This window comes from Neovison vison, chromosome 1 (assembly GCF_020171115.1).
Source record: "Neovison vison isolate M4711 chromosome 1, ASM_NN_V1, whole genome shotgun sequence".
Taxonomy (NCBI): domain Eukaryota; kingdom Metazoa; phylum Chordata; class Mammalia; order Carnivora; family Mustelidae; genus Neogale; species Neogale vison.
In genome coordinates, this window is record NC_058091.1 from 217,591,842 (window position 1) to 217,618,547 (window position 26,706).

General features: G+C 38.9%; 1 protein-coding gene and 1 long non-coding RNA gene across 2 annotated transcripts in view; both read right to left on the bottom strand.

Moving 5' to 3' along the window:
* FCHO2 (FCH and mu domain containing endocytic adaptor 2) overlaps positions 1-15,185 on the bottom strand; it is a 133,333-nt gene extending 118,148 nt beyond the window's left edge. Inside the window, exon 1 of the mRNA XM_044267358.1 lies at positions 15,071-15,185. Within this exon, the coding sequence (XP_044123293.1) occupies positions 15,071-15,103 (33 nt within the window). The 5' untranslated portion in view covers positions 15,104-15,185. The remainder of the gene's footprint in view (positions 1-15,070) is intronic.
* Positions 15,186-19,668: 4,483 nt separating this feature from the next.
* LOC122901145 lies at positions 19,669-21,126 on the bottom strand. Its single transcript, XR_006383371.1, has 3 exons — positions 21,029-21,126; positions 20,086-20,226; positions 19,669-19,934 (listed from the first exon to the last, which is right to left on the bottom strand). It is a non-coding gene; the product is annotated as an uncharacterized LOC122901145 (long non-coding RNA).
* Positions 21,127-26,706: the final 5,580 nt, after the last annotated feature.

A 26,706-nucleotide genomic window follows, 5' to 3' on the forward strand; every position in this document is an offset into this window, starting at 1 on the left:
ATGTGCATTACGCATATTCGAATTAGAAGCGAGTTGGGAATAAAGGGCTATTCAAATAGGCACAAAGACTATTAGAAATACTATTTACCAGGCTTACAAGAGAAAGAAAAAAAAATTTTTTTAAAGGAGATGAGATCTTGGAAACCACTAGTAATTGGAGCAATAAGGTCCTGAGCATTTTGCTTCACGTTAAAGTATTAAAAATGTTAAGCAACCAAGAAAAGGTTAAATTATATTCAGAAATCTGGGTTTTTATTAAGAAGTCCTTGAAGTAAGCTCTTTATCCAGGAACTTCAGATATCCAAATAACATATTAATTAAAATTCCCAATAAGGAAATGAGGATTATTAATTTAATTCAGTATAACAATATTAATAAAGCAGCATTAACACACCCTGGGAAATAGTGCTAGCTATTCCATCCCTCAGGTCTTCACTCAGAAAGACAAGGAAAACTCATTCTAATAAGGATGTAATATAGAAGAAGCCTGCCTCAGAAGGCACTAACCACTAAAAACAAACACCCTACATGATTACAAATCCATTTGTCATTTCTTCCTATTTAGGGATTCATTCATTTACTGAAGTCGAAAAACTTGAATTTGACTCCAGGCAGTATTCTTTAATAATTTCACAAACTTATTAACACAAATATTTACTACTCATGAACTTTCCTTTAGCACAAACTAAGCAAAAATTTTACTACTTCAAATGGCACTAGTGCACTCTCTCTACACACACACACATAAACACATACAACTTAGTCTAAAAAAAATTTCAGTGTCCAATAAAGACCGCAAGTCGTATTGTTACCTTGTCAAAAACTTAATTTATAGCTTTGATAACAGATGACTAAATATTAAATATATACACATTTATATATCAAAAAATAAAGAAGACAGAGCAGTGGAGCTCAGGTTTAGACCCATTTGGCTTCAGTGTCTTCACATGCACAAAACACTGAAAATTCTGGTGAAACAGGGAAAGCCCACCCTTGAAACTGACAATTTTAACAGATTATAATTCTGTTATAGAATCTGTTTCAGATCACCCAGTATTTTTTTTAACTAGAAGTACCTCCACAAGGTGCTATCATATTTACAGCAGCCTCTGACATTTTTAGTAAGCGTTTCTAATTCAAAGAAAAGTAAAATAGCAAAAAGTATTCCTGAATTGCATATCCATTTTATCACCTGAGATCCTGAAGTGGATATGTTTCTGTTATTTTCAACACAAAAATATTTTTTTCCTTTAACATAATCTGTTAACTCAAGCAAGAACTTGTTTTCCTTGGCTAACTACGAATACATGATGAATGCACAAACGACTTGACAACAGACCTTTATTATCAAATAGAACTACGACTAAACATGTCTTCTGGTCTCTAATATTTTACTAAAACTGTAAATATTTATGCCCTTTGATCCAGCAATTCTACTTTTAAGAATCTATACTACACAAACACACATACAAAGATAAATGTGGAAGAATATTTACTGAAGTACTATTTATAACTGAAAAAAATTTTAAAAATCCATTAATATTACTGGTTAAGTAAATGACATATATACTACAATAAAAAATATATATGGTGTTTTTTAAAAGACTACAGTTTAAAAATAATGCAGATTTTTAACTGTTAATTTTAAAAATTTGCCCAGATATACTGTCAATGGAAAAAAGCAGAACACAATTACCAAAACAGCCAAAAATAACCTAATGCTAGGACAAAATGTCTATTACCCAGTTGTTTAATGTTAGGAACAACCCAAATGTCCATCAACCAGTGAATAAAAAGACAAAATAAGAGTATACCCATAAAATAAAATATAATTCAGCAATAAAAAGAAACAAAACAGTGATACATGTGACTTAATGAATGAACATCAGAAATATTTCACTAAGTTAAAGAAATCAGACACAAGAGACCAGATATTGTAGGATTCTATTTATATGAAATGCCCAGAATAAGCAAATACACTGAGATAGAAAGTAGATGAGTGGGCTGCTAGGGAGGAGGCCTGTGAGGTAGGAGGTGACAAAAGGTACAGGTTTTCTTTTTGAGGTAATGAAAATGTTTTCAAATTGACTGTGATGATGGATGCATCTATCTGTATTACCCAGTGCTCGCTTCGGCAGCACATATACTAATATCTGTATTACCCAAAACCACTGAACTGTACACTTCAAGTGAATTGCACAATATACTAAATATATCATGATAAACTTGTCAAAGGCATGAGCAAGTATTTTTACCTATTTCAATCAATTAATTCTTGCAGAGAGATTTGCAGTATTAACTGACCATAGCTGCTATTAACACCATTGCTGACACAAGGAAGACAATTATTTTGAAGATTTAACTAAGGTAGGATCTTCTACCTGCTGGTCTCCATGCACTTTAAAAAGAGATAGTACTTTCATAAAAGTACAATGATTGTGGCCTGGGGCAAACAAAATCTTCTTATAATCCTATATAAACAAGTGTTAAAAAAATCTTTGAAATAATTCCTAATAGGAAGTAGAAAAAAAAAATCTTATCATCCTTTGAAGATGTTTAGTCCAGAACTATGCAAGTCCTTTAAGAAAACACAAACTTGGGACGCCTGGGTGGCTCAGTTGGCTAAAGCAGCTGCCTTCCGCTCAGGTCATGATCCCAGCATCCTGGGATCGAGTCCCGCATTGGGCTCCTTGCTCGGCAGGGAACCTGCTTCTCCCTCTGCCTCTGCCTGCCTCGCTGTCTGCCTGTGCTCGCTCTCTCTCCCTCTCTCTGACAAATAAATAAAATCTTTAAAAAAAAAAGAAAAAAGAAAACACAAACTTCTCAGGACCTACTGTTTCCTCTTACTGCTCTAATTTGACAGCACTTAACAGTCTGATGCTTAACAATCCAGATTCCTTTTCCCATACATATAGTAACATGTTACTTTTTAATAGAAAAATGAGATCATACCATGCATAGTTTTGCACTTAAAATTATCAACTGAACTAAAATTTAGCTAAAAAGATAGTTAAGTTATAAGTAAGGTCACCAAGTCACTGGAAATACTCAGTTTTATTTTAGTCTAATTCAGAATCTACAAGACATACTTGAAATTTCAAGTTTAAAAGTTTGAATACGGGGTGCCTGGGTGGCTCAGTGGGTTAAAGCCTCTGCCTTCGGCTCAGGTCATGATCTCAGGGTCCTGGGATCGAGCCCCACATTGGGCTCTCTGCTCAGCAGGGAGCCTGCTTCCTCTTCTCTCTCTCTGCCTGCCTCTCTGCCTACTTGTCATCTCTGTCTGTCAAATAAATAAATAAAATCTTAAAAAAAAAAAAAAGTTTGAATACATCATCAAACCTATTTTGGAAACTCAAAGGCATTTATTTAAAAAAATATAAAATACAACCTAACAACTCCCCACTTGAAGAAAAAGTGCATCTCTATTAACAAAGCTATGAAATACCTATTTTAATGAAAATGGAACTGTTTAATGTACCTTGGTTTTTTAAGACCCATGAATAGTAATAGTGGAAAAACACAAAGCTATAAATCCCAGAGATTTTTAGTTAATGGTTTGAAACTTCTCCTTCAAAGAACCTTTTAAGAGCAACAGTAAATTAAACACTAAAAACAAGAAGTTTGGATATCGTTCCCTTCTGATGACTCCAAGATTCTAGAAAACAGGCAGGAGATAGTGTATACTGTACAAATCACACTATGAATTGATGTTTATTTTTTAACTGTTCCTTTTTAAATCTTTTTAAAAATTTTTGGAAGGGGATCAAAGGGTCAGAAGGTGCTGTCATGTGAATAGCAAATAACATGCCGAACCTTCCTCTCAACCTCAAACCGCTTCAAAGGTAATAAATAAATATCATCACTTCCTACCACTCTACATTTTCCTTTTGCTCTAGTTCTTACGTAAGCAGTTTTTCTATAAGTAAATAGCACATTTAACCACAAGTTATAATCTCTTCTAGTCAACCTTCTATTTATACATTGAAATTTTCACACATGACCATCAAAACTATTCTACAGAACCATTTGCAAGATGTTTTTAAAGCAGAAAACAGTGACTGAAGATGTAAAACAAGCACTGCTCAGCAGTAAGAACTACTTGCTGCAGGTACAGTAGTCGCTCAAACACATTGGTTGGCTGACTGAAGAAAATAAACCTTATCACATTAAAGAAATTATTTCCAACCCTTCAAATACTCCCTAATGTCTTCAGTTACAACTCACCTCTTCCAGTAAATTAAATCTGTAAAGCCACCTAAAAGATATTACATGGCTTCAACAAAAATAGCAGAAGCAAAGAGGATAATTTTTTTGTCTTATAACTTTCAAATTTTCTGTAATATACTGTAAATGAATGTAATTTTCATTAATCTCAAAATAAAAAAATAAAAACAATTTCAGCTTTCTCAAAAATTCTTCAATCTGTACTTTCAAAGGCAAAGGCTACCTTCTTCAACTGACATCTTGTTCATATTAATAGTTAAATCTCCTCCTAATTCATAAATTAAAAAAAACTTAAAAATTTTTTAGGAGCAGTTTTAAAAATTACCTATTTATTCCATGGAAACCTATGAAAGTCACTACAAAATATTTTCAAAGAATACTTAATCATATGAGAAAAATGTTTGATGGCAATTATCATTTGAAAATACCAAGCTACAGAGCAATACAGCAGAACCCACTGTGCATGTTGTATTTCTAAAGAAAATCTCAGCAGACACAGGGTAAAGCTATATATAATTTTAATTTTCTTCTGTACTCTCTGTTCTACCTACCACATAACATTAAAATTAAAAAAGAAAGCCACCTTCACTGCTCTTGTTTCAACCAAATAAAAACTAACACTTTGTAGTATTAAGGTCCAGCATCACCAATTTGCTCTACTTACATTGTACCTTCCCATCTATCCCTAAATGCAAGCAAACATGCTTCTCCTATCCTCTGTAACCTTTATTCCTGCTGTTCCATCAAGGAAGGAGCATGTTCCTGATAGAACTAATGGACTTGTGTCTCAAATTCATCCTACAGTTCACTAATCATTTCTCAATTTAATTCTCTGAATCTGGCTATCTCAGCAACATTCTCTACTAACTTAACCAATAGTTACCATTTTAGGTCTCAGCTTCTGTTGTACTGTTTTTATTTCTCCCCCACATCTGACCAACTTATGCTCATCTCTGTGGACCAAACTAATACTAATACTCTTCCAACTGTAATATTCTGTCATCTTTCCACACTGGGTAAACTGAAAATCAAACCCTTATTTCCTTTACATCTCCATGGCACCATATTTCTATATGGATTTCTTAGGGTGCTTTTTTTTTTTTTTTTTTTTTTTACGATTTTATTTATTCATTTGACAGAGAGAGAGAGGCAGACAGAGAACCAGACTTCCTGCTGAGCAAGGAGCCCGATGCGGAACTCAATCCCAGGATGCTGGATCATGACCTGAGCCAAAGACAGACCCTTAAACAGACTAAGCCACCCAGGCGTCCCTCTTAGAGTGCTTTTGTTAAATGTTTTAGAATTGTCAAACCAGGAAGGATAACCTCAAGAAACAGTACTCAAAAAACTACTTCCAAAAAGCTTACGCTAGCCAAATGTGTACGATGATATAAAGCATACCTGTTCTCCCATGCCTTTGCCTAAATAACTTAAGTAGTTCTGAAAGGATTAGAGCACTCAGGATTTAGTGTGCATGGCTACAAAAGAACACAGACAGCAAATTTTTATCCTTTCCATGTCAATGTTCTAAAATCCCTCCTCTGAATTGAATTTACACAGACTAAATCAGTATCAATTTCTCACTTTCAAATTTCTCCTATAATTAAAGCAAAAATACAAAACAAACCACCATTCCACCCCCCAAAAATTCTAAAGGCCTCACCATAAAATTTACTGCCATCTAAAATGCTGATTTTATAATGTCTATCTGTCAAGTCTATTTGAACCAACTTAGATGAATCTGTAGTTCGCATTTTCCTAGCTTGTTGCAGTTGGAAACAATTTGGGCACAGATAACTTGCTAACAATTAAACCACCACACATTCTAACTCAGTGTTTATAATTTCCTTGTTTATATACAGAGATCATCTCTGGAAAGCTATGTAAGAAACTGGTAACAGTTACTGCCTTTGTGGAGATCTTGGAGACTGAGGAAAAAAGAATAAGATTTTTTTTTTAAAAGATTTATTTATTTGACAGACAGAGACCACAGGTAGGCAGAAAGGCAGGCAGAGAGAGAGGGGGAAGCAGGCTCCCCGCTGAGCAGAGAGCCCGATGCGGGGCCCAATCCCAGGACCCTGAGATCACAACCCCAGCCAAAGGCAGAGGCTTAACCCACTGAGCCACCCAGGTGCCCCAAAAGAATAATATTTTATACTGTGTTCCCTTTGGTACTTTTTGAATACTGGACCACATAAATTTTGCAAATCTTTTAATTAATGTATATGTAAATATGCATACACATAAACTTCTTAAATTTCAGTGTACCACCCAGTGGGATCATATCATAAGCAGCATTTGGAAATTTCAAGTAATAAAAAAAAAGTCTATAATCTGGGTATCTATGATTACCTCAACTAGTTTTCTAAAAATATATATATTTCAATTTACATATGGGTTATACTCCCAAGAATACATGTGTGTGGGTGTAGGTATAGGTGTTAGGTATTAATCTCCCTAGGATATTAAATTTAGATTACAGGGGCACCTGGGTGGCTCAGTGGGTTGGGCCTCTGCCTTCCGCTCAGGTCATGATCTCGGGGTCCTGGGATCGAGCCCCGCATCAGGCTCTCTGCTCAGTGGAGAGCCTGCTTCCTCCTCTCTCTCTCTCTCTCTGCCTGCCTCTATGCCTACTTATGATCTCTCTCTCTCTCTGTCAAATAAATAAATAAATAAAATCTAAAAAAAAAAATTTAGATTACAAAAAAATTAAGCAGGGGCACTTGGGTGGCTCAGTGGGTTAAGCCTCTGTTTTCCGCTCAGGTCATGATCTCAGGGTCCTGGGATTGAGCCCCACATAGGGCTCTCTGCTCAGCAGGGTGCCTGCTTCCCCCTCCCTTTCTGTCTACCTCTTGGCCTACTTGTGATCTCTCTGTCAAATAAATAAAATCTTTTTTTAAAAACTCAAGCAAAAATACAATGTTTTACACTTCAAAGTCCTATTAATAGCAATTCCAGGTTTTTTTTTAAGATTTTATTTATTTATTTGACAGAGAGAGAGAAATCACAAGTAAGCAGAGCAGCAGGCAGAGATAGTGGAGGAAGCAGGCTCCCCGCTGAGCAGAGACCAATGTGGGGCTCAATCCCAGGACCCTGAGATCATGACCTGAGCCAAAGGCAGAGGCTTAGCCCACTGAGCCACCCAGATACCCCCCAATTCCAGGTTTTTAAAAAACATTTTAATCCTCCCAGTTTATCCATGTAAATGATGGATCAAATTCTGGAAATTAAGCAAGTGCTCCAATTTTATTTAGAAGTAAAGCATGACAATACCAATGAAACCAACAGACAAAACTTCCATACTGGTTAAACAATAAAAGAAATAAGGACAAGAAACAAAGAAATACTTCAGGATAAAAACACTCAAGATAATTATTTCATTCTTGATGTGCTGACTGGAAATAATTTTTGGAAAAGGTCACCTAACTAAAAATGTCAGCTTATTACAATGTGATATATGCTAAAGAATACTTGATGTCTTTGGGAGAATGCTTACTATTTTATAGACATCAGGATTATTATATAAAATAAGATTGATAAGCTATTTAAATCAGGTATGTTTTATTCTTCCCCTTAAATAACTATCACCAATGAAATCCATTCCTTAAAAAAATCAATTTTTAAGAGGTTAGTATCCAAAATACATAAAGAACTTATATAACTCAACACGAAAAACAAAAAATAATCCAATTAAAAAATCAGAAGACATGAACAGACATTTCTCCAGAGATAATATACAGATGGCCACAGACACATGAAAATATGTTCAATATCACTCATCATCAGGGAAATGCAAATCAAAACCACAATGAGGGGGTGCGTGGGTAGCTCAGTCAGCTGAGCATTCTGACTCTTAATTTCAGCTCAGGTCATGGTCTTGGGGTTGTGGAATTAAGCCCTGTATCAGGCTCCAGGCTGGGTGCAGAGTCTCCTTGGGCAACCTTCTCCCTCTGCCCCTCCTCCCGCTCACGTTCTCTCTCTCTCTCTCAAATAAGAAAATAAAATCTTAAAAAAAAAAAAAAAAACCCACAATAATTATCACCTCACACCAGTCAGAATGGCTAAAATCAAAAACACAAAAGATGTGGAGAAAAAGGAACCCTCATGCACTGCTGATGAGAATGCAATGTGGTTCAGCCATTGCAGAAAACCCTATGGAGATGCCTTAAAAAGTTAAAAATAGAGTTACCATATAATCCAGTAATTCTACTACTAGGTATTTACCCAAAGAATATGAAAACACTAATTCAAAAAAATATAAGCAGTAGCCCTATGTTTATTGCAGCATTATTTACAACAGCCAAAATATGTAAGGAACCCAAAGGTCCATCTATATAGATGAACAGATAAAAGAAGATGAATGTATATAATGGAATATTACTTAGCCATAAAAAAGAACGAAATCTTGCCATTTGCAAAAACATGGATGGACCTAGGGTGTATAATGCTAAGTGAAATAACTCAGAGAAAAACAAATACCATATGACTTCATTCATATGTGGAATTTAACAAAACAAAACAAAGAAAGAGACACACCAAAAAAACAGACTTTTCATTATAGAGCACAAACTGCTGGTTACCAGAGGGGAGGTTAGTGTGGGGATGGGGTAAATAGTGATGGGGATAAACAGTACACTTATGATGAGAACTGAATAATGTATAGAATTGCTGAATCAGTATACTGTACACCTGAAACTAATATAACACTGTATGTTAATTACACATAAAAAAGCATATGTTTTTCAAAATTTAACTCCTCAATTAATCTGGGTTTATATGAAAACATAAAGCCATTATAATTAATACAGTGCAATGCTGACATAATCTCAAGAGCGCTATAAATTAGTACCCTACTCCGAGAAACGGTGTACAGAGATACTTACTATAATATCAGCAAAAAAGTTAAGTTACATTATCTTTTGGAGGACTAACAACTGTTTTATATACCAAGGCAATAGTGTGGAATTCTATCAAAATTAATTTTGTTATCCAATTTTAATGAAAAAGAAAAACATTTTCAACTTTATTATCAAAGGCACTATACTTTGTGGCAAAATATGACTTATCAGCAACAAACCACCTGTTGTATAGGAAGTTTTAAATACGTTTTTCTCTTCAAAGTATAATATTAAGTAATTCGTAATGTAGCATACCGTTTTAGTTAAGAAAAACCATACCTTAAAGAAAAAGGCAGGATGTGCTACTTTCAAAAGGGCTTGAAAATAGTTTGAATGATTCAAACTTTCCTCTAACAAATGCCACAACAAAAAGGTTTGTCTTTTTATATGGAGGGAAAACAAAAATTAATAAGTTGTTTGGTTAGAAACTTAAAACTTTAAAGTTTCCCATTACCTCACTTTGACAAGTTTTATTTGACCTGACAGCGCTACTTTAAAGATTAGGGGAGAAGAGTGAAACTAATATTGTAATTTCTGTTTTAAGAAGTTATAAATGGGGGCGCCTGGGTGGCTCAGTGGGTTAAGCCGCTGCCTTCGGCTCGGGTCATGATCTCAGGATCCTGGGATCGAGGCCCGCATCGGGCTCTCTGCTCAGCAGGGAGCCTGCTTCCTCCTCTCCCTCTCTCTGCCTGCCTCTCTGCCTACTTGTGATCTCTCTCTGTCAAATAAATAAATAAAATCTTTAAAAAAAAAAAAAGAAGAAGTTATAAATGATCCTAAAATATGTAAATTTTTAAGTTGTCTTAGACAATTATCAAATTCTCTGAAGTTATTTAGTTCTTGTTCTTAGTTTTCCCTACTTCATTTAGTCATCCTTTGGAACTTTTTATAAAGCTTTTATATTTAATTTAGAGTTTTCAGCCCTAATTCCAGGCTTGGAAATAAATAAAATGAAATCTATTTTAACTGTTTGTGTTCTATATTGGGGAAGTGAAACGACAAAAACGTAAATTAGACTAGAAGTTTTCTCTAGATTTCAGATATCCAAATTTATTCCTGTCCCTCCCTTAAAAAGGACAACAAGGGGCACCCAAAAACTGATAAAAGAATGTTCGTAGAAAGCATTATTCATAACAGCCAAAAATCATTAGATAAGGCTATATTCAAAGCTCAATTAACAGAAACAAAAGTAATTTTAAAATGTTAATGTACAATTTGCAGTAAACTATACTTCAATTTCTGATAAACAATTTGGAAGTAAGTCAGCAAACATCAAGAACACATTCTTTCGGGGTGCCTGGGTGGCTCAGTGGGTTAAAGCCTCTGCCTTAGGCTTGGGTCATGATCCCATGGGATCGAGCCCCACATGGGGCTCTCTGCTCAGCTGGGGGCCTGCTTCCTCCTCTCTCTCTCTGCCTGCCTCTCTGCCTGCTTGTGATCTCTGCCTGTCAGATAGATGAATAAAATCTTTAAAAAAAAAAAAAAAAACCCACATTCTTTCTTTTTAAGATTTTATTTATTTATTTACTTGTCAAAGAAATAGAGTGCATAAGCATGCACAAAAGCGCACACAAGCAGGGGGAGCTGCCAGCAAAGGGAAAAGCAGACTCCACGCTGAGCAAAGAGCCTGGTATGGAACTCGAGTCCAGGACCCTAGGATCATGACTTGAGCTGAAGGCAGATGCTTAAAATGTTTAATCGACTGAGGAACCCAGTAATCCCAAGGACACATTCATCCATCAAAAGACATTCAAGGGACACCTGCTTGGTTCAGTTTGAAAAGCATGCTTAATCTTGAGGTCATGAGTTTGAACCCCACATGGGGTGTAAAGATTATTTAAAAAATAAAATAAAATAAAGCAAAACATTTTGGGATGCCAATTTTAAATCCAATTTAATAGTTTTATAAGTTGCCTAAAACCTGAAGTCTAAAATTGACAGGTTATATACATCAACTATACCTAAATTAATAAACTAATTAAATTGATAGGATACACCTAAAATTCATACAGAAATGGCAAGGGACCTAGAATAGGCAAAATAATCTTGAAAAGGAAGACCAAATCTAGAAAACTCTCACTTCCTGATGCTAAACTTACTACAAAGCCATAGTAATCAAAACAGTGTAGGACTAGCGTAAGGACAGACAATGGAATACAACTAAAAATCAAAAAATAAACCCATACATCTATGGTCAACTGATTTTTGACAAGGGTGTCAAGGGTATTTAACAGAGAAAGAGGAGCCCTTCAACAAAGGTACTGAGACTACATATTCATGCAAAAGAATGAAGCTGAACCTCCTCCTGGCACCACACACAAAAACTGACTTCAAATGGATCACAGGCCTAAATATAAGAACTAAAACTATAAAACCCGTAGAAGAAAACACAAGTAAATCTTTGTAAACATGGATTAGGAAAAATGTCTTAGATTAAACAATAAAAGCATAAGTAATAACAAATAAATTAACTGGACTTCTAAATCTAAAATTTTGATGCTTCAAAGGACAATATCAAATTACCTCACACAAGTTGGAATGGTTACTATCAAAAAGAAATAACAATTGTCAGCAAGGTTGTGGAGAAAAGGAAACAGTTCCACACTGTTGGCGAGAATGTAAATTTGTGTAGCCACTGTGGAAAATAATATTATCAAATATTATATATATTATATATATACATCTCCATAGATATAATATAGATATATATAGATATAATATAGATATCGAAATACCATAAAATTGGGGCACCTGGGTGGCTCAGTCATTAAGCATCTGCCTTCGGCTCAGGACATGATCCCAGGGTTCTGGGATGGAACCCCACATCGGGCTTCCTGCTCAGCAGGAAGCCTGGTTCTCCCTCTCCCACTCCCCCTGCTTGTGTTCCCTCTCTTGCTGTGTCTCTCTCTGTCAGATAAATAAATAAAATCTTAAAAAAAAAAAAAACACCATAAAATCCAGTAATTCCACCTCTGGATATGTACCTGAAGAAAATGAAAACATGAATTCAAAAAGGTATATGAACCCCTATGTCTACTGCAGCATTATTTACAATCACCAACATATATGGAAGCAACCTAAGTGTCCATCCATAGATGAGTAAAGGAGCTGTGGTACACATACACAATGGACAACTCAGCCATAAAAAAGAATGTAATCTTGCCATATCTGACACAGATGGACACAGAATATATTATGCTAAGTGAAACAAGTTAGACAGAAAAAGACAAATACTTTATGACTTCACTTACATATGAAATCTAAAAAACATATGAACAAAAAACAGAAACACTCATAAAGAGAAAAAACGGGTGGTTCGGGGGGACACTGGGGATAGGTGAAATAGATGATTAGGAGGTACAAACCTACTGCTATAATTATATAAGTCACAAGGATGAAAAGTACAGCATAGAAAATAGAATCAATAAAACTGTAATACTGTAAGACAGTAATGGCACTTACACTGGTGAGCATGTCATAATATATGTAATTGCTGAACATTGTACACCTGAAGCTAATATTATACATCAATTATATACTTCAATTAAAAATAACTTTTAAGGGGTGCCTGGGTGGCTCAGTGGGTTAAGCCTCTGCCTTCAGCTCAGGTCATGGTCTCAGCGTCCTGGGATCAAGCCCCATGTTGGGCTCTCTGCTCAGCAGAGAGCCTGATTCCCCTCTCTCTCTCTACCTGCCTCTCTGCCTATTTGTGATCTCTCTCTCTCAAATAAATAAAATCTTTTAAAATAATAATAACTTTTAAAAACAAATAAGTTTTCAAAAACGACAGCATCAAGAAAAAACAAAAGCCCACAAAATAGAAGAAAATGTTTGCAAAATCATGTATCTGATAAAAGACTACCCAGAACATAGGAAAACTCTTGCAATTCAATAATAAAAACACAAATAACCTAATCTAAAAATGGGCAATGAATCTAAAAAGGTATTTCTCTAAAAGTATTTTTAAAAGCACACGGAGAGATGTTCAACATTAGCCATCAGAGAAATGGAAATCAAACCCACAATGAGGTATTACTTCACACCCATCCACTACAATAAGACTGATAACAAGTGGTGTCCAGCATGCAGAAAAATTGGAACATCAGACATTGTTAGTGGGATTGTAAACCATGCAGTCACTTTGGAAAACAGTTTGGCAGTTTTTCAAAATGTTAAAGAGTAACAACATGACCCAGCAATTCCATTCCCAAAAGAAATGAAAACATTTCCACACAAAAACCTGTACAAAAATGTTCATAGCAGTATTTATTATTCATAACAGCCCAAAAATAGAAACAACCAAACGTCTATCACTGATGAAGAGATAAAATGTGGTATACACACACAATGGAATGTTTGGCCATAAAATGCAATTAAGTACTGATACATGCTACATCACAGGTGAAGTGTGGAAACACGCTAAGGAAAAGAAGCCAACAAAGGATTACACATATGATCCCATTTATATATGTCCACAAGAGACCAATCTATCGAGGCAGAAGTTTATAGATTAGAAAACTGCCTAGGCTGAGTTAGGGGCTAATGGATACAGAGATTCTTTCTGAGGTAAGGATATTGTTCTAAATTGATGTGGTGACGTAACTGCACAGACGAAAAACCCCTCAATTGTACACTTAACTGAGTGTATAGTATGTGAACTGTAACTTCATTAAATATTTTTTATTTGACAGAGAGAGACAGAGAGAGAGTCAACACAAGCAAGGTGAAGGGGAGAGGGAGAAGCAGGCTTCCAGCTGAGCAGGGAGCCTGACTCCGGGCTCGATCCCAGCACCCTGGGATCATGACCCCAGCCAAAGGCAGATGCCCAACGACTAAACCATCCAGGCGCCCCATAAGGGTATTTCTTAAAGAAATACCTAATGCCTCGTATTTATGTCGCTTGCGGAAAACAAGAAACATTCAAGCCAAATGACTAGGAGCTGATTTGATTACTAAGTCCGTACGTAATACACTTAGAAATAAGAATTTAAGACACACCTCTTCTTCCCTGAAAGAGCACTCCTTTAATTACTTCTGAATTTTAACTAAAATGGAGCTGTAGTACTTGCAGCTGTCAGGACTTCTACTGAGATTGACCCAAGATACCGGGGTAAACATGCTCCTTCTCCCGCACTCGGCTGCACTGCACTTCCCATTACAACAAACAATACAGAAAAACACCCCGCACGGTGACTGAAGTCATTCTCAGAGAACTACCTAATACTAATACTGAGTTAAGAAGAGGGGTGTGGAAAGAATGAGGAAGGGGAAGGAGCACAGGACACAAGGGGAAGTCTTCGTGCATTTAAGCCCAAGGAATCCAGTTACATTAAATTCAACTTTTACACGCTTTGTGAACAGGCCCAGAGGCAAAGTCCTGGGCGCAGACCAAAGAGCCGAGCTGCGAGGCCGAGAGGAAGTGCTGATCCAAGCCAAGCCCGCAAGGGACTCCGTGTGGAAACCACGGGGGGCAAAAGGGCTAAGATGGGGGCTGCGGCGCTAGACGGGGGCGAGCCCCCTCCGCCCGGCTCCGGCCGGCGGTCGCTGGCAGCGCGCATTGGGAGGCGGCCGCGCCGCGGGCCCCGGCCGCGTCCAAGCCGTGAAGCGCGCCCGGAGCCCAAAGCCTCCGGCGCGGCCGGGTCCCGTCTCCCGCCCCATCCGGCGCTTTGTCCCAGGGCGGGCGGCGGGCTGCCCTCAAGCGTCCCCGCCGCGGGATGAGGGGCCGCGCTGACAGCCCTCGCCCCCGCAAGGGCTGCGAGCCTGCGAGACCTGGCGGCCGGCGGCCCGCAGCCCTCCCGGCTTCACACAGGCGGGACCCAGCCGGCGGCGGCCCGAGGACGCTAGCCCTCACCGCCGAGGCTTCGCCGCCGCCCGGAGCGCACACAGGCCGAGGTCAGGCAGAGAAAGCTTCGCACCCCAAAACCCAATTTCCAACATCCCGCTCTTACCCAAAAATTTTCGACGAAATGCGCCATGACCATCCTGCCGCCGCCGCGCCAGGTTCCGCGTCCGCCCGCCGCTGTGTAAACACGGGCACGGCCCCCACGGCGCCCCCGCCTTTCCCCACAGCCGCCGCCGCCGTCGCCACCGCCGTCGCCGCCGCCGCCGCTGCCTTCTTCCCGGAGACCGGCCCGCACCCTCCAGGGCGCATGCGCCACCTAGCGGCTGCTGCCGCCGGGCGAACTCTTGAAAGCCACCGCCTGGTTGCGCATGCGCTCTTCATCCTATCCCCGTGTTTTAGTAACCCTCCACTTTACCCAGCGCGGGCGCGGCCAAATTGAGTATTCTCTTGGGAATGGTGGAGAACCGGGTTCTTGGGGAGTCACTGGGGAGACTGCGCGCACCCTTTGCGGTAGGATGGGTACTGGCCCACGGATGAGGGAAGAAAAGGGCCGGCCAGTGGCAGTGGATACGGCAGCCTGACTGCCTCCTCTCTTCCTCTACGCAAGACGCGCTTCCCCGGCCTTGGAGGATCTTGAAGGGACCAAGTCTGGTCAAGCTGTGATGGGGGAAATTTGGCCTCCGGCCACCGGGAGGAGACTGGGAAACCTTTGGTCCGTAGGGTTCCTTTCCTTGACTGGGAACTAAGAACCAAAACAAAACTTTCCGAGGCCGGAAAAAGAGGAAACGCCCAGTGTCGCCTGAGAGTCTCTGGAACAGCGCGAGACCCAGGCACCAAGTTCCTTGCGGAAGCCGCTGACCTCTAGCACGCCCCTAGCAAACCAGGCCAGCTGGAGGCAGGAACGTGACCCGAAAGGAACGAATTTCACTGACCCACGCAGTTAAAAAAAAAAAAAAAAAAAAAAAAGTCTTTTCCAGGACTTGTTAATTTAAGTCTCTAGTTTTCTTAGCAACTTGTTCATTTTGGAAAAAGAAACAAGTTTAAACACGTCCTGGCACAACATGAACTAAATCCCTTTCCTATGCCTTGCTTTCCAGAGGTTAGGGGGAAAAAATTAAACCCTTGTGGAGAGGTCTCAGGTTCACTGTCACCAGGTCGGCTCAATCCGAAGTCTGCTGTTCTTGATACCAAGCCCCGTAGTGTAGCTATTAATGTAGCTTTAACTATATACACTCACATCAGATCCTCTGACTTCAGATACAATGAACACTAGGACACGTGTTTCTTGGTGGAAACTTGTTTTCATCCTCAAAAGCAAAACCACACAATGCCTTGCACGTGATTAAAACTGTGAAGTGTTTGTTGAATTGGGAATAAGTGGATATTGGTGTTGTGATTATATCTTTCTTAAGAATATCTTTTATAAATATATAGGAGGTAACAGTCTGCTTTAAAATAACTCACTGAGGGAGGAACACTGAGTAGAGGTATGCATGAAACAGGATTGTTAGAACAATTGTTAGGACCTAGGTAACAGAAACATGGTGGTTCACTATACAGCACTACACTCATTTCGTATATGTTTGCTATTTCCTTTTCTTTAAAAAGTCTTCATAACACTGTCATTTACATAACACTGTCATTTCGTATATGTTTACTATTTCCATTTTTAAAAGTCTTCATAACACTGTCATAACATTGGGAAAGTCTAACTTAGAAACTTGTTACTGTTTTCTAAACCATTAATCTAACACTATCTTTCTTCATCCTGAAAAAAATTCTAAAAAATACAGCCATCTAGATCTCTCTGCAAAGAAGTTTGGCATTAAAATCCTAGTGTCACTAGGGACTACCCCCCTTATATCTCGGGAGGAAAAGCCTTATCCTAGACCTATACTTCAAAGGGCCTTACATATTACATTAATTTATTTAAAAAACAAATGGGTGCCTTTGCCAGTGACGATCTGATGCTGACCTCTGTCCCATAACCATATAGACCCTCTCTCATGACCAACACCATTCAGGCCCCCCAGGAAACAATTCTTCATAGCTCTTGCCCTAAGTCTTCAAAACAAAAAGCACAACTCCAAATGCAGTGAAAATCTGTGTGTAGGATAGCTTCCCATATCAGAGATAGACTCCTTTGGAGTTCAGGCAGAATCTGAGCAGCAGAAGTGCTTAAGAAAGAGAAGACAAATTAGTTAACTTGTTCAATTTTTCCTCCCAGCACAAATGCAGTAGATTGTTGTTGTTTTTTTAAGATTTTATTTATTCATTTGATAGAGATACAGAGGCAAAGATGGAGACAGAGAGCACAAGCAGGGGGAGAGGGAGAAGGAGAGGGAGAAGCAGATTCTCCACTGAGCTGGGACCCTGGCATGGGGCTCAATTCCAGGACCTGGAGATCATGGAGACATGGAAGGCAGACGCCCAACCATCTGAGCCACCCAGGCACCCCAATGCAATAGATTTACATAACGAAGTATTGTTTTGCAAACAATGTGGTGTTAAGCACAGATTTTCCTTTTTTTAGTGTTCTAACTCTGACAATTTAGCATAGTACTCAAATAACCACGCATGGTACACTGGTCTCCATTTGTACTCTTACCTCTGATCTCATAAATGTCAGATCCAGACTTGCCATAAAGATAAATATTCTGTGTATTTGGTTATTTACAAAGCTCATTAGGGTCAAAACACCCTTGCTATAATTGCCTGATATTTTAATTGTGGGAATTTAAAGTGATTAAGGTGACTAAATTTCAGAGGAGATGGTGAAGTACAAGAAGAATGTGGGTAGTATCAGGCACATTCTGTTCTCTCAAGTGAGGTTTCCTGGGATGTGCATACAGTCTGGCAGAGTGTAGATAAGGCCCTGAGAGGGTAGCTCACTTATGTGTGGTTAAGTATTTGTGACCCAAACACCTAGCCCTTGCTTATTCAAACACATTCTGAAATTACTAAAAACTGACACAGATAACAACACTGTTCTACTCACTGTCTATGCCACCTGGCCCTTAATAGTCACTCAATAAATGTTTGGTGAGACAACAGGTGAATGATTGAACCTATCAGGGAAATGTCAAGGGTGGATGAAACTTTGAATATGTAGTAACTCCATTCTTTTACTCATACTTTTCATTGGTGCTAGGTCTTTAGAGCTTATAAAAATAGCATTATTTACATTCTACTTGATTTAGATGTCTTACATTATTTCAAATATTTTCAAAAGAATTATTTGGGGCTTGAATATACTTCTTTAAAAAAAAAAAAAAAGGTTTGGGGCGCCTGGGTGGCTCAGTGGGTTAAAGCCTCTGCCTTCAGCTCAGGTCATGATCCCAGGGTCCTGGGATCAAGCCCTGCATTGGGTCCTCTGCTCAGCAAGGAGCCTGCTTCCCCCTCTCTCTCTGCCTGCCTCTCTGCCTACTTGTGATCTCTGTCTGTCAAATAAATAAATAAAATCTTTATTTTTTTAAATATTTTATTCATTTATTTGTCAGAGACAGAGGGAGAGAGAGCGAGCAAGCACAGGCAGACAGAGAGGCAGGCAGAGGCAGAGGGAGAAGCAGGCTCCCCGCCGAGCAAGGAGCCCGATGTGGGACTCGATCCCAGGACCCTGGGATCATAACCTGAGCCGAAGGCAGCTGCTTAACCAACTGAGCCACCCAGGCGTCCCATAAATAAAATCTTTAAAAAAAAAAAAAAAAGGTTTATTTATTTGAGGGGTGAGACTGGGAGGGAGATGGAGAGAGAATTCTCAAGCAGACTCCTCACTAAGCACAGAACCCCAGGACCCTGAGATCATGACCTGAGCTGAAATTGAGAACCATCTAACCTACTGAGTCACCGAGGCACCACAGCTTGAGTACACTTCTTAAAAGATAAGTTGCCTTTTGTTATAAAGACAAAATTAAATTCGGATAATAATATTCAAAATTGGCTCTCAGGGGATGTTGCTGGTCCCCATTAAACTCTCTCCAAGCATATATGTTATAACCAAAGCTCTAACATAACTGCTACAACATAATTTGACAAGTCGTAGCAAATGAGACAGGAGAAATGAACACAAAATTACCTAAATCTACATTCTCTGGTTTTACGAAATATAACTTGTCTCCCAGATTTGAGGACAAGATATCCAAAGAATGTCCCCCTTTTCATTCCTTAGTTTGATCACTTATTTCCGATCTTGGGGTCACAGCTCACACCCCCTTAATCAACATTTAGTTACAAAGGCCATTTCCTCATTACTTCATTTAAAACTAGCTCTGGGGGGTGCCTGGGTGGCTCAGTGGGTTAAGCCACTGCCTTCGGCTCAGGTCATGATCTCAGGGTGCTGGGATGGAGTCCTGCGTCCGGCTCTCTGCTGGGCAGGGAGCCTGCTTCCCTCTCTCTCTCTGCCTGCCTCTCCGTCTGCTTGTGATTTCTCTCTGTCGAATAAATAAATAAAATCTTTAAAAAAAAAAAAAAAAAGATAAAACTAGCTCTGGGGGCACCTGGGTGGCTCAGTCAGTTAAATGGCTGCCTTCGGCTTGGGCCCTGATCCTAGGGTCCTGGAATCTAGCTCCACGTTGGGCTCCCTGCTCAGGGGGGGAGACTGCTGCTCCCCTTGCTTGTGCTTGCTCTCCCTACCTTTCCTGTCAAATAAATTAGTAAAATATTTCTAAAAATTAGATCTGTTCCAGAAAAGTGGGCTATAAAATAAAACATAATTTTTCCCATTTATTTTCAATACAATTTTGCAAATGTACTTCTAATTGTTTCCAAGACAAGAGCAGCAGAGGAGAAGCTCCTATAAACCTCTATTTCCTGCTAATTTCTTCAAGGACAGCATCCTGTGTCAGGCGCAGTAGTCCTCTGTACTTCAAACTGAAGAAAACAAGCAGCAGCAGAACTAAGCTCCATTAGAAGGCTGAAGAGAAAGAGGCGGGTCCCAGAAGTCTGGTGTTCTCTTGTTTTTCCCTACGCCACTGCAACATATTGAAAGCAATAACTTTATGTAAAACAGAAAGAAAAGCAAAAGCTCAGCAGATGGTATCCAGGTAGGCAGCTATGCAAGGCCAAGGAGACGGAAACATGCTAATCAAAGTGCAGAAAGCAGCTAAATATCATCTTCCTTACACTCTTCTTGTTTCAGAGCAGCTTGCTGGGCATGCCCTTCTCTCCTGCTTGCAGCTGGGATCGACTGCCTGCTCTTTGATGTGGCATCATCTCTAACTCCAGAATGAGATGTACTTGTCAATGGACCCTCTTGTCAGCTATCTGTAAAAGAAACACAAAACACCTGACAGGTTTTTCAGGGCTTTATGGTGCTCAGGATCACAAGAAATCCAACACAGGTTTCAAAATTTAAAAAAAACAAAACAAAACAAAAAAACCACACAACACACCAAAAAAACCAGGATAGGGGCATCTGCCTGGCTCAACCAGCACAGCCTGCAATTCCTGATCTTGGAGTCATGGGTTGGAGCCCCACACTGGGGGGTGGAGATTACTTTAAAAAATATTTTTTTTTAATTTTTAAAAAGTAAGAAAAGAAAAATTGATTACAGAAAGTCATAAAAGTACAATAATTTTAAAACATGCAGATGTTTGTCATTAATGTTAAGTGGAAAGGCAGAAGATGACATGAGATACATTAAATTTTTAAGGGTGTACAAATACACATATAAATGGACAAAAATCAAAAGAAAATGGAAAATATGTGTTGAGGTGGTGAGATTATGGCAATTACTAAACATCTAAAATATATTCTAATGTAATAACATAATCGCTTTGGGGGCTTTTGGCTAAAATCAAGTGTAATGTAATAATATAGTACGATTTAAAGAGCAATCACTGTTCTTTGTTTTCATTTGAATATGAAATGTAACCAGGAAAATCTTCCCTAGGTCTTTCATTAACCTTCTCTTCTCATTGATTCAAGCAAGAGACAATAACTGGGCACTTAACACCATGAAAAGACCATCTCTGTTCTTACAAAATTCACAATCTAATATAGATATATAAGAAATAAGACAATAAAGATGATGACAATTATAAAATAATAAGCGTAGAAGAGTACCTGGTGTATAGTTGACAATCAATAAAGATTTATTGAGTAAAAAATGAACAAATCATTGTTCAGGCTAACCTCAAAGGAATTCAATTTGTCCTTTTTCATTTTTCTCTCTCCCCCCTACCTCTTTCTCTCCTTCCTTCTTTTCAAGATAGTGACAGAAAATTGACCTGGATTCACTGGGAGTTTCTTCCATTAGCACAGAGGTCTTTGGGTCCCTGGGATAACAGAATCCAGAGCAACTTCTAAAATTCAGCGCTTCTGGGATCGGCTAGCAGCTTAGGAGCTAGCTGTATATGGGAATTGGAAGAACAGAGCGTCAGGAATTGTAACCATAGGAACCCACAAAAAGAGGCACCTTTGGATCAGCTAAGAATAGAGGAATGGGCTTGGTCTCCTCTGGAGATCAGCTGAAGCCTCCTCCCGCGTGGCACTAGATTTTAGCAGTAGCACTAAGTACTAGTGAGAAGAATACTCCCTGAGTTTCCTGGACAACTGAGGGGAGGGAGCTCCACCCAACCATTTATGTAACAAACATTTAGTAAACACCTACATTAAGCTAGGCCTGCTTCTAAACACTGGGGATCCAACAGTGAAAAACACATGACTTCTCTACTCTTGTTGAACTCAGTGTGGGCAGACAGTCCACAAGGATATAAATAAATGAGAACCTTTTGAATAGGGATACATGCTATGACATATAATTGGGATAGATTGTGGTGGGGAGTGGTGACTTCTTCACCTAGAGTGACGTCTCTAAGGAAGTGACATTTGAGCAGAGACCTGAATGACCCAAAGGAAACAGCCATGCAAACATCTGCAGGGAGGTCCACATTGAAGGATCAAACTGTGCAAAGGCCCAGAGTTAGCAATGAGCTTCATGTGTTCAAATAAGTGGAAAGGAGACCAGCATGGTTGGAGTGGTGATCAAAAGGGAGAAGATCAGAGATGAAGTCAGAGAGGAAAGCAGAGTCAAGAGTGGAGAGGCTGGTTTATAGTCTTAAGTGAGATAGGAAGCCAAGAGAGGGTTTTCAAGCTTCAGAGATGCCTGATTTATGTTTTACAAGATCACATTGACTGCTCTGTGCAAAAGGGTGAGGGGGAAGTGGTGGTAAAGGGGAGGTCACTGAAAAGACAGATGCAGTAGTCCTGATAAGAGAAGACAGTGGCAGGGACTAGCCAACAGCAGCGGAAGTGAGAAGAAGAAGCGATCCGGCTTAAGATCCATTTTGATTGTGAAGCTGACAGAATTTGCTAATGGAGTGGACATGGGGTGTGAGGGGAAGAAAGAAATCAAAGATAATCCCAGCAGCTGTGCCTGAGAACTCAGATGTAAAAGGGTGCCACAAAGATAGAAAGGATATGAAAAGCAGCTGTTTCGAAGAAAGGAAGACCCAGGGTTCTGATTGGCCTTGTTAGGTTTGAGGGCCCTACTGGAAATCCAAGGGGAAATGTCTATCAGACAATTGGATGCATGATTTTGGAACTTAGGACACAGGTTGGATTGAAGACGTAAATTTAAGGGTCATCAACAAATATGGATGAGATCACAGACAGAAAGGACAGGAGGGGGGAGCTGAACAAAAAGCTCTAGGGCACTTCTACATTTTCAGTTAGGAGAAGGAGCTGAGCCAGCAATAGAGATGAAGGAAGAGTAGCAAAGTAGAAGCACCAGGAAAAAGGGATAACATTGAAGCCAAGAGAATGTTTTAAGACTGGTCAATGGATGGGATGCCTGGATGGCTCAGATGGTTAAGCATCTGCCTTTGGTTCAAGTCATGATCCCAGGGTCATAGGATGAGCCCCACATTGGGCTCCCAACTGGCTCAGCAAAGAGTTTGCTTCTCCTTCTCCCTCTGCCTGTTCCCCTGTTTGTGCTCTCTCTGACTCTGTCTCTCTCTCTCTCAAATGAATAAATAAAATCTTAAAACAAAACAAAACAAAACAAAAACTGGTCAGTGGATAACAAACACTGAGAAATGACCAGCAGGTTTAGGGATGGAAGGAGGCGTCTTGGCAAGCCAGCCTTCTCTGAAGTGCCGAAGATATAAATACGATTATAACGGGTTGAAGAGAGAAAGGGAAGTAAAGACCACAAGTAAAGACAACTTGTTCAAGAAGTTTTGCTGTGAGAGGGAAGGGTGAGGTAGGTAGATATTGAAGGGACCCAGGATGAAAGGGGAAGAGTTAAGATGAGTGGTAGTAAGTCATGCTTGGATGCCAGAGGGGATGAGCCAAAGAGAAGGAAAGAGGAGAGAAGGGTGGAAATGTGGTCCTTGAGTAGAGGAAAGGGATCCAGAGTGAAACTGGAGCTTCAGGAGGGTGTTTCTAGTTTTACAGCTAATAAGTCTAATAGGACCGTGGTCACTAAGTTGGAAAAAGTCTCCTTAACTGCATGTGCAATTGTGTTTTTCTGCATGGGAAATGCCCCTTTCATGTATCACCTGCCTAAGTCCCCACATGGACCCTATGAAATCACTACTGTTACGATCCCAACTTTACAGATGAGACAATATGCTCTAGAAGATTAAATAGATTGCCAAGGTCAAACAACTAGTGGATGGTAAACTACTGTTAACAGTGGCATGAACAAACTCTTAATGAAGGAAGGTAGGGGAGTCCTCAAGAAACACAAGAGGTCAAAAAAAAAAAAAAACTAGTCAAGGGTGAAAGTTAAACTCATCCAACAAGGGCTTTTATTTGTGTTTGTTTTTTTTTAAAAACTCATGGTCTGGTGTCCCTCAGAAAGCCCCTTGGTTACCGTCTCTCTAACCCAGGTTTTCTGAATGATTATGAAGGCGAACTACTAAGGATCCCATAAAAATCTCAAACTAATGTAATTATATCTAAGTCTTTGAAAAAACTCTTCTCTCTCCTCACAGTCAGTTCTGAAACATGCAAAAAATGTAAGTGTCCAAAACTCAGATTCCAGGCAAAATCTAGAGCTGTCCCACCCTAAACAGGATGTCTGGTCATTGTATTAAAAACCAATCACTTCTGACGGCAGAGGGAAGAGACAACCAAAGCAGTCTGTGGTCTTGGAATATTCTCTATCAAATCCTTAAGACCACTAAATTCTGCTGAACTATTTGCAAGGAAGCCACTGGACTGGGCCAAACAGGCCAGATTGAAAGGTGACAAAATAAAATTTCATTTCTAGCCTCACAACTTCACTAGATGACATCTGCCTTAATATGCTTTTAAAATACAGTTTTAAGAACAAACTGTCACCAATTAGTTGTTTGTTTTTCTTTTTTCATTTAGGTCCAGAAGATGTATGTTATTTTTTTTTCTTCCCACTTCCCACATGTGAGCTAAACCCAATTCTTTCTTCAAGCTGTCTTCAAGTATAACTCCTCCAAAAAAAGAAAGCTGCTAAACCATTACCTTCTGGGTAATCTCATTATATTTCTTCTTTCCTCCATTATTCACAAATATACCCTTTAGATTAAGTAGTTTATATGTTGTAAAAACAGCTACATACTGCTTCATGTGGTATCTTTTCTTGTTTTTCTTTCTTTCTTTTTTTTTTTTTTTTCAGATGCATGTGCTTGTATTGGTGGCTATGGGGATTTATCAAGATATATTAATAAATGGAAAAAAAATAATAAATATAAAAACCTATACCATCTGGCTGGCTCAGACGATATAGTGTGTAATCTTGATTTCAAGGTTTTAAGTTCAAGCCCTACACTGGATACAGAGATTACTTAAAAATAAAACCTTAGGGATGCTTGAGTGGCTCGGTCAGGTAAGTGTCTGCCTTCAGCTCAGGTTATAATCCCAGGGTCTTGGGATGGAGCCCCACATCAAGTTCCCTGCCCAGTGGGAAGCCTGCTTCTCTCTCTCCCTCTGCCTGCTACTCCCCCTGCTTGTACTCTCTCTCTCTGTGCCAAATAAATAAATAAAATCTTTTTAAAAAATAATTAAGAAAAAATCTTGAGGAAAACTGTATACATACATGCAAACATATGTACACATTTATACGTATACATAAATGTTTTATACATAGATACATAATATCTGTCTATTATGAGTATTTTCTTATGTGTACATTTCCTATCCTGGAAAGGATATATAAGAAACTGGTAACCATGCCTGCCTTTGAATTTAATCCAAAAGACCCAAAAGCCACTGTAATTATCTTTGAAGAAAGGAACTAGATAATAGGAATTAAAAGAAGCTGACTTTTACACCTTTTGAGTATTGTTCTATGTAAAAGTAGTACCCATTTCAAAAAATAAAAAAAATTTATAAAGTGCCTGGTTGGCTTGGTTGGTAGAGCGTATAAGTCTTGATTTGAGACCTGGGAGCTTAGGCCCCACATGGGGCATCGACCCTACTTTAAAATAAAAAACCATAAAATAAAAGTTGATACGAACTTAAATATTAAAAGAGAAGAAACAAATCAAAATTATTTTTTTCCCAGATATTAAAAAATGGTGGTCAAACTAGGATTGGGAGTTAGGGCAAGAACCAGAAGTACCAGAATCCAGTGGATGCTTGGTTAGAAAAAATACAAATGTCACCACCGAAGGTATTTTCAAAATAGAACAAAAGTAAAATGTTCTCCTCTTACCTTTTTTGCTTCAATGACTATTTGACTACTTCAATTATGTGCAGTTATTGTGTCAGGTTTTATTTCTTCAATTGTATAGGGCTTTTCTACTCTCTCCTAGTAGGAAATATCCTGTGGAGAAATCTGAAGCTAGCCAGAATTATTTTTCCTTTTTTACATTATTTTTTCAACCTGTCTGTTCAAAAGGTTATCTATTTTTCTTTGAAGGCAAATGAATATATTACAATATTTCTTCCTATAAAAGTTCCACATTCATTTTTTCTGAGTCTGTTGAGATAGGCTAAATTATTATGATAAATCCCAAACAAAATGGCCCTAACGAGACCAGGTTTAGTTCTCTGTAGGGTAACTGTCTGCAACATATGTTAGGTCATAGGAGAACTCTACACCAATAGTGATGCAAGGATTCCAGCCATATGGCCAGCTCTTTGGAAGAAGGGGAGAACAAATTTTGGTATCTAGCAAGTAGGTTTGGCCAATGATATGTTGTATCTCTTCAGTCAGTTGGTGTAAGTCTTTGGTTACTGGAATATTCTTTTGAATTATATCTCAGATACTTCTTAAATGTTATTTGAATGATATCTTAACTATCTTATTTCAGTGTTTAGACTGACAAACACCAGTCATGCATACATAGCTTTTCTTTTCCTTGTTTTCCAAAATAACAATGTTGCTTTTTCATTTTGTTCCTTTTTTTTTTTTTTTTTTTAACCCTATCCTCTGTGTACCTACCTCATTGTGCTTTCAGCAAAGCCTATTTTCCATTGTGGGCTTCCAATGTCATGTTCTTATCCACAATTTTTTTTCCTAACTTTTAAAAAGTGATCTCTGTACCCAAGATGGGGCTCAAACTTGGACTCCAAGATCCACAGTCATGTCCTCTACCAGCTGAGCCAGCCAGGCGCCTCTCTACCATTTTTCTTTTCTTTCCACTTCTCACTGAGCCCAACTATCTTGTGTCACAACATGAAGAACTTGTCTTCATGTTTTTATCATATGTTCCCTTAAATATTTCTGCCTGATGCTCTTATTTTAAAACAGATGAATTTAATAGAGACCCAATTTTAAAACTTAATTCATGACAATTTGTCTTGTCTGTTTTTAA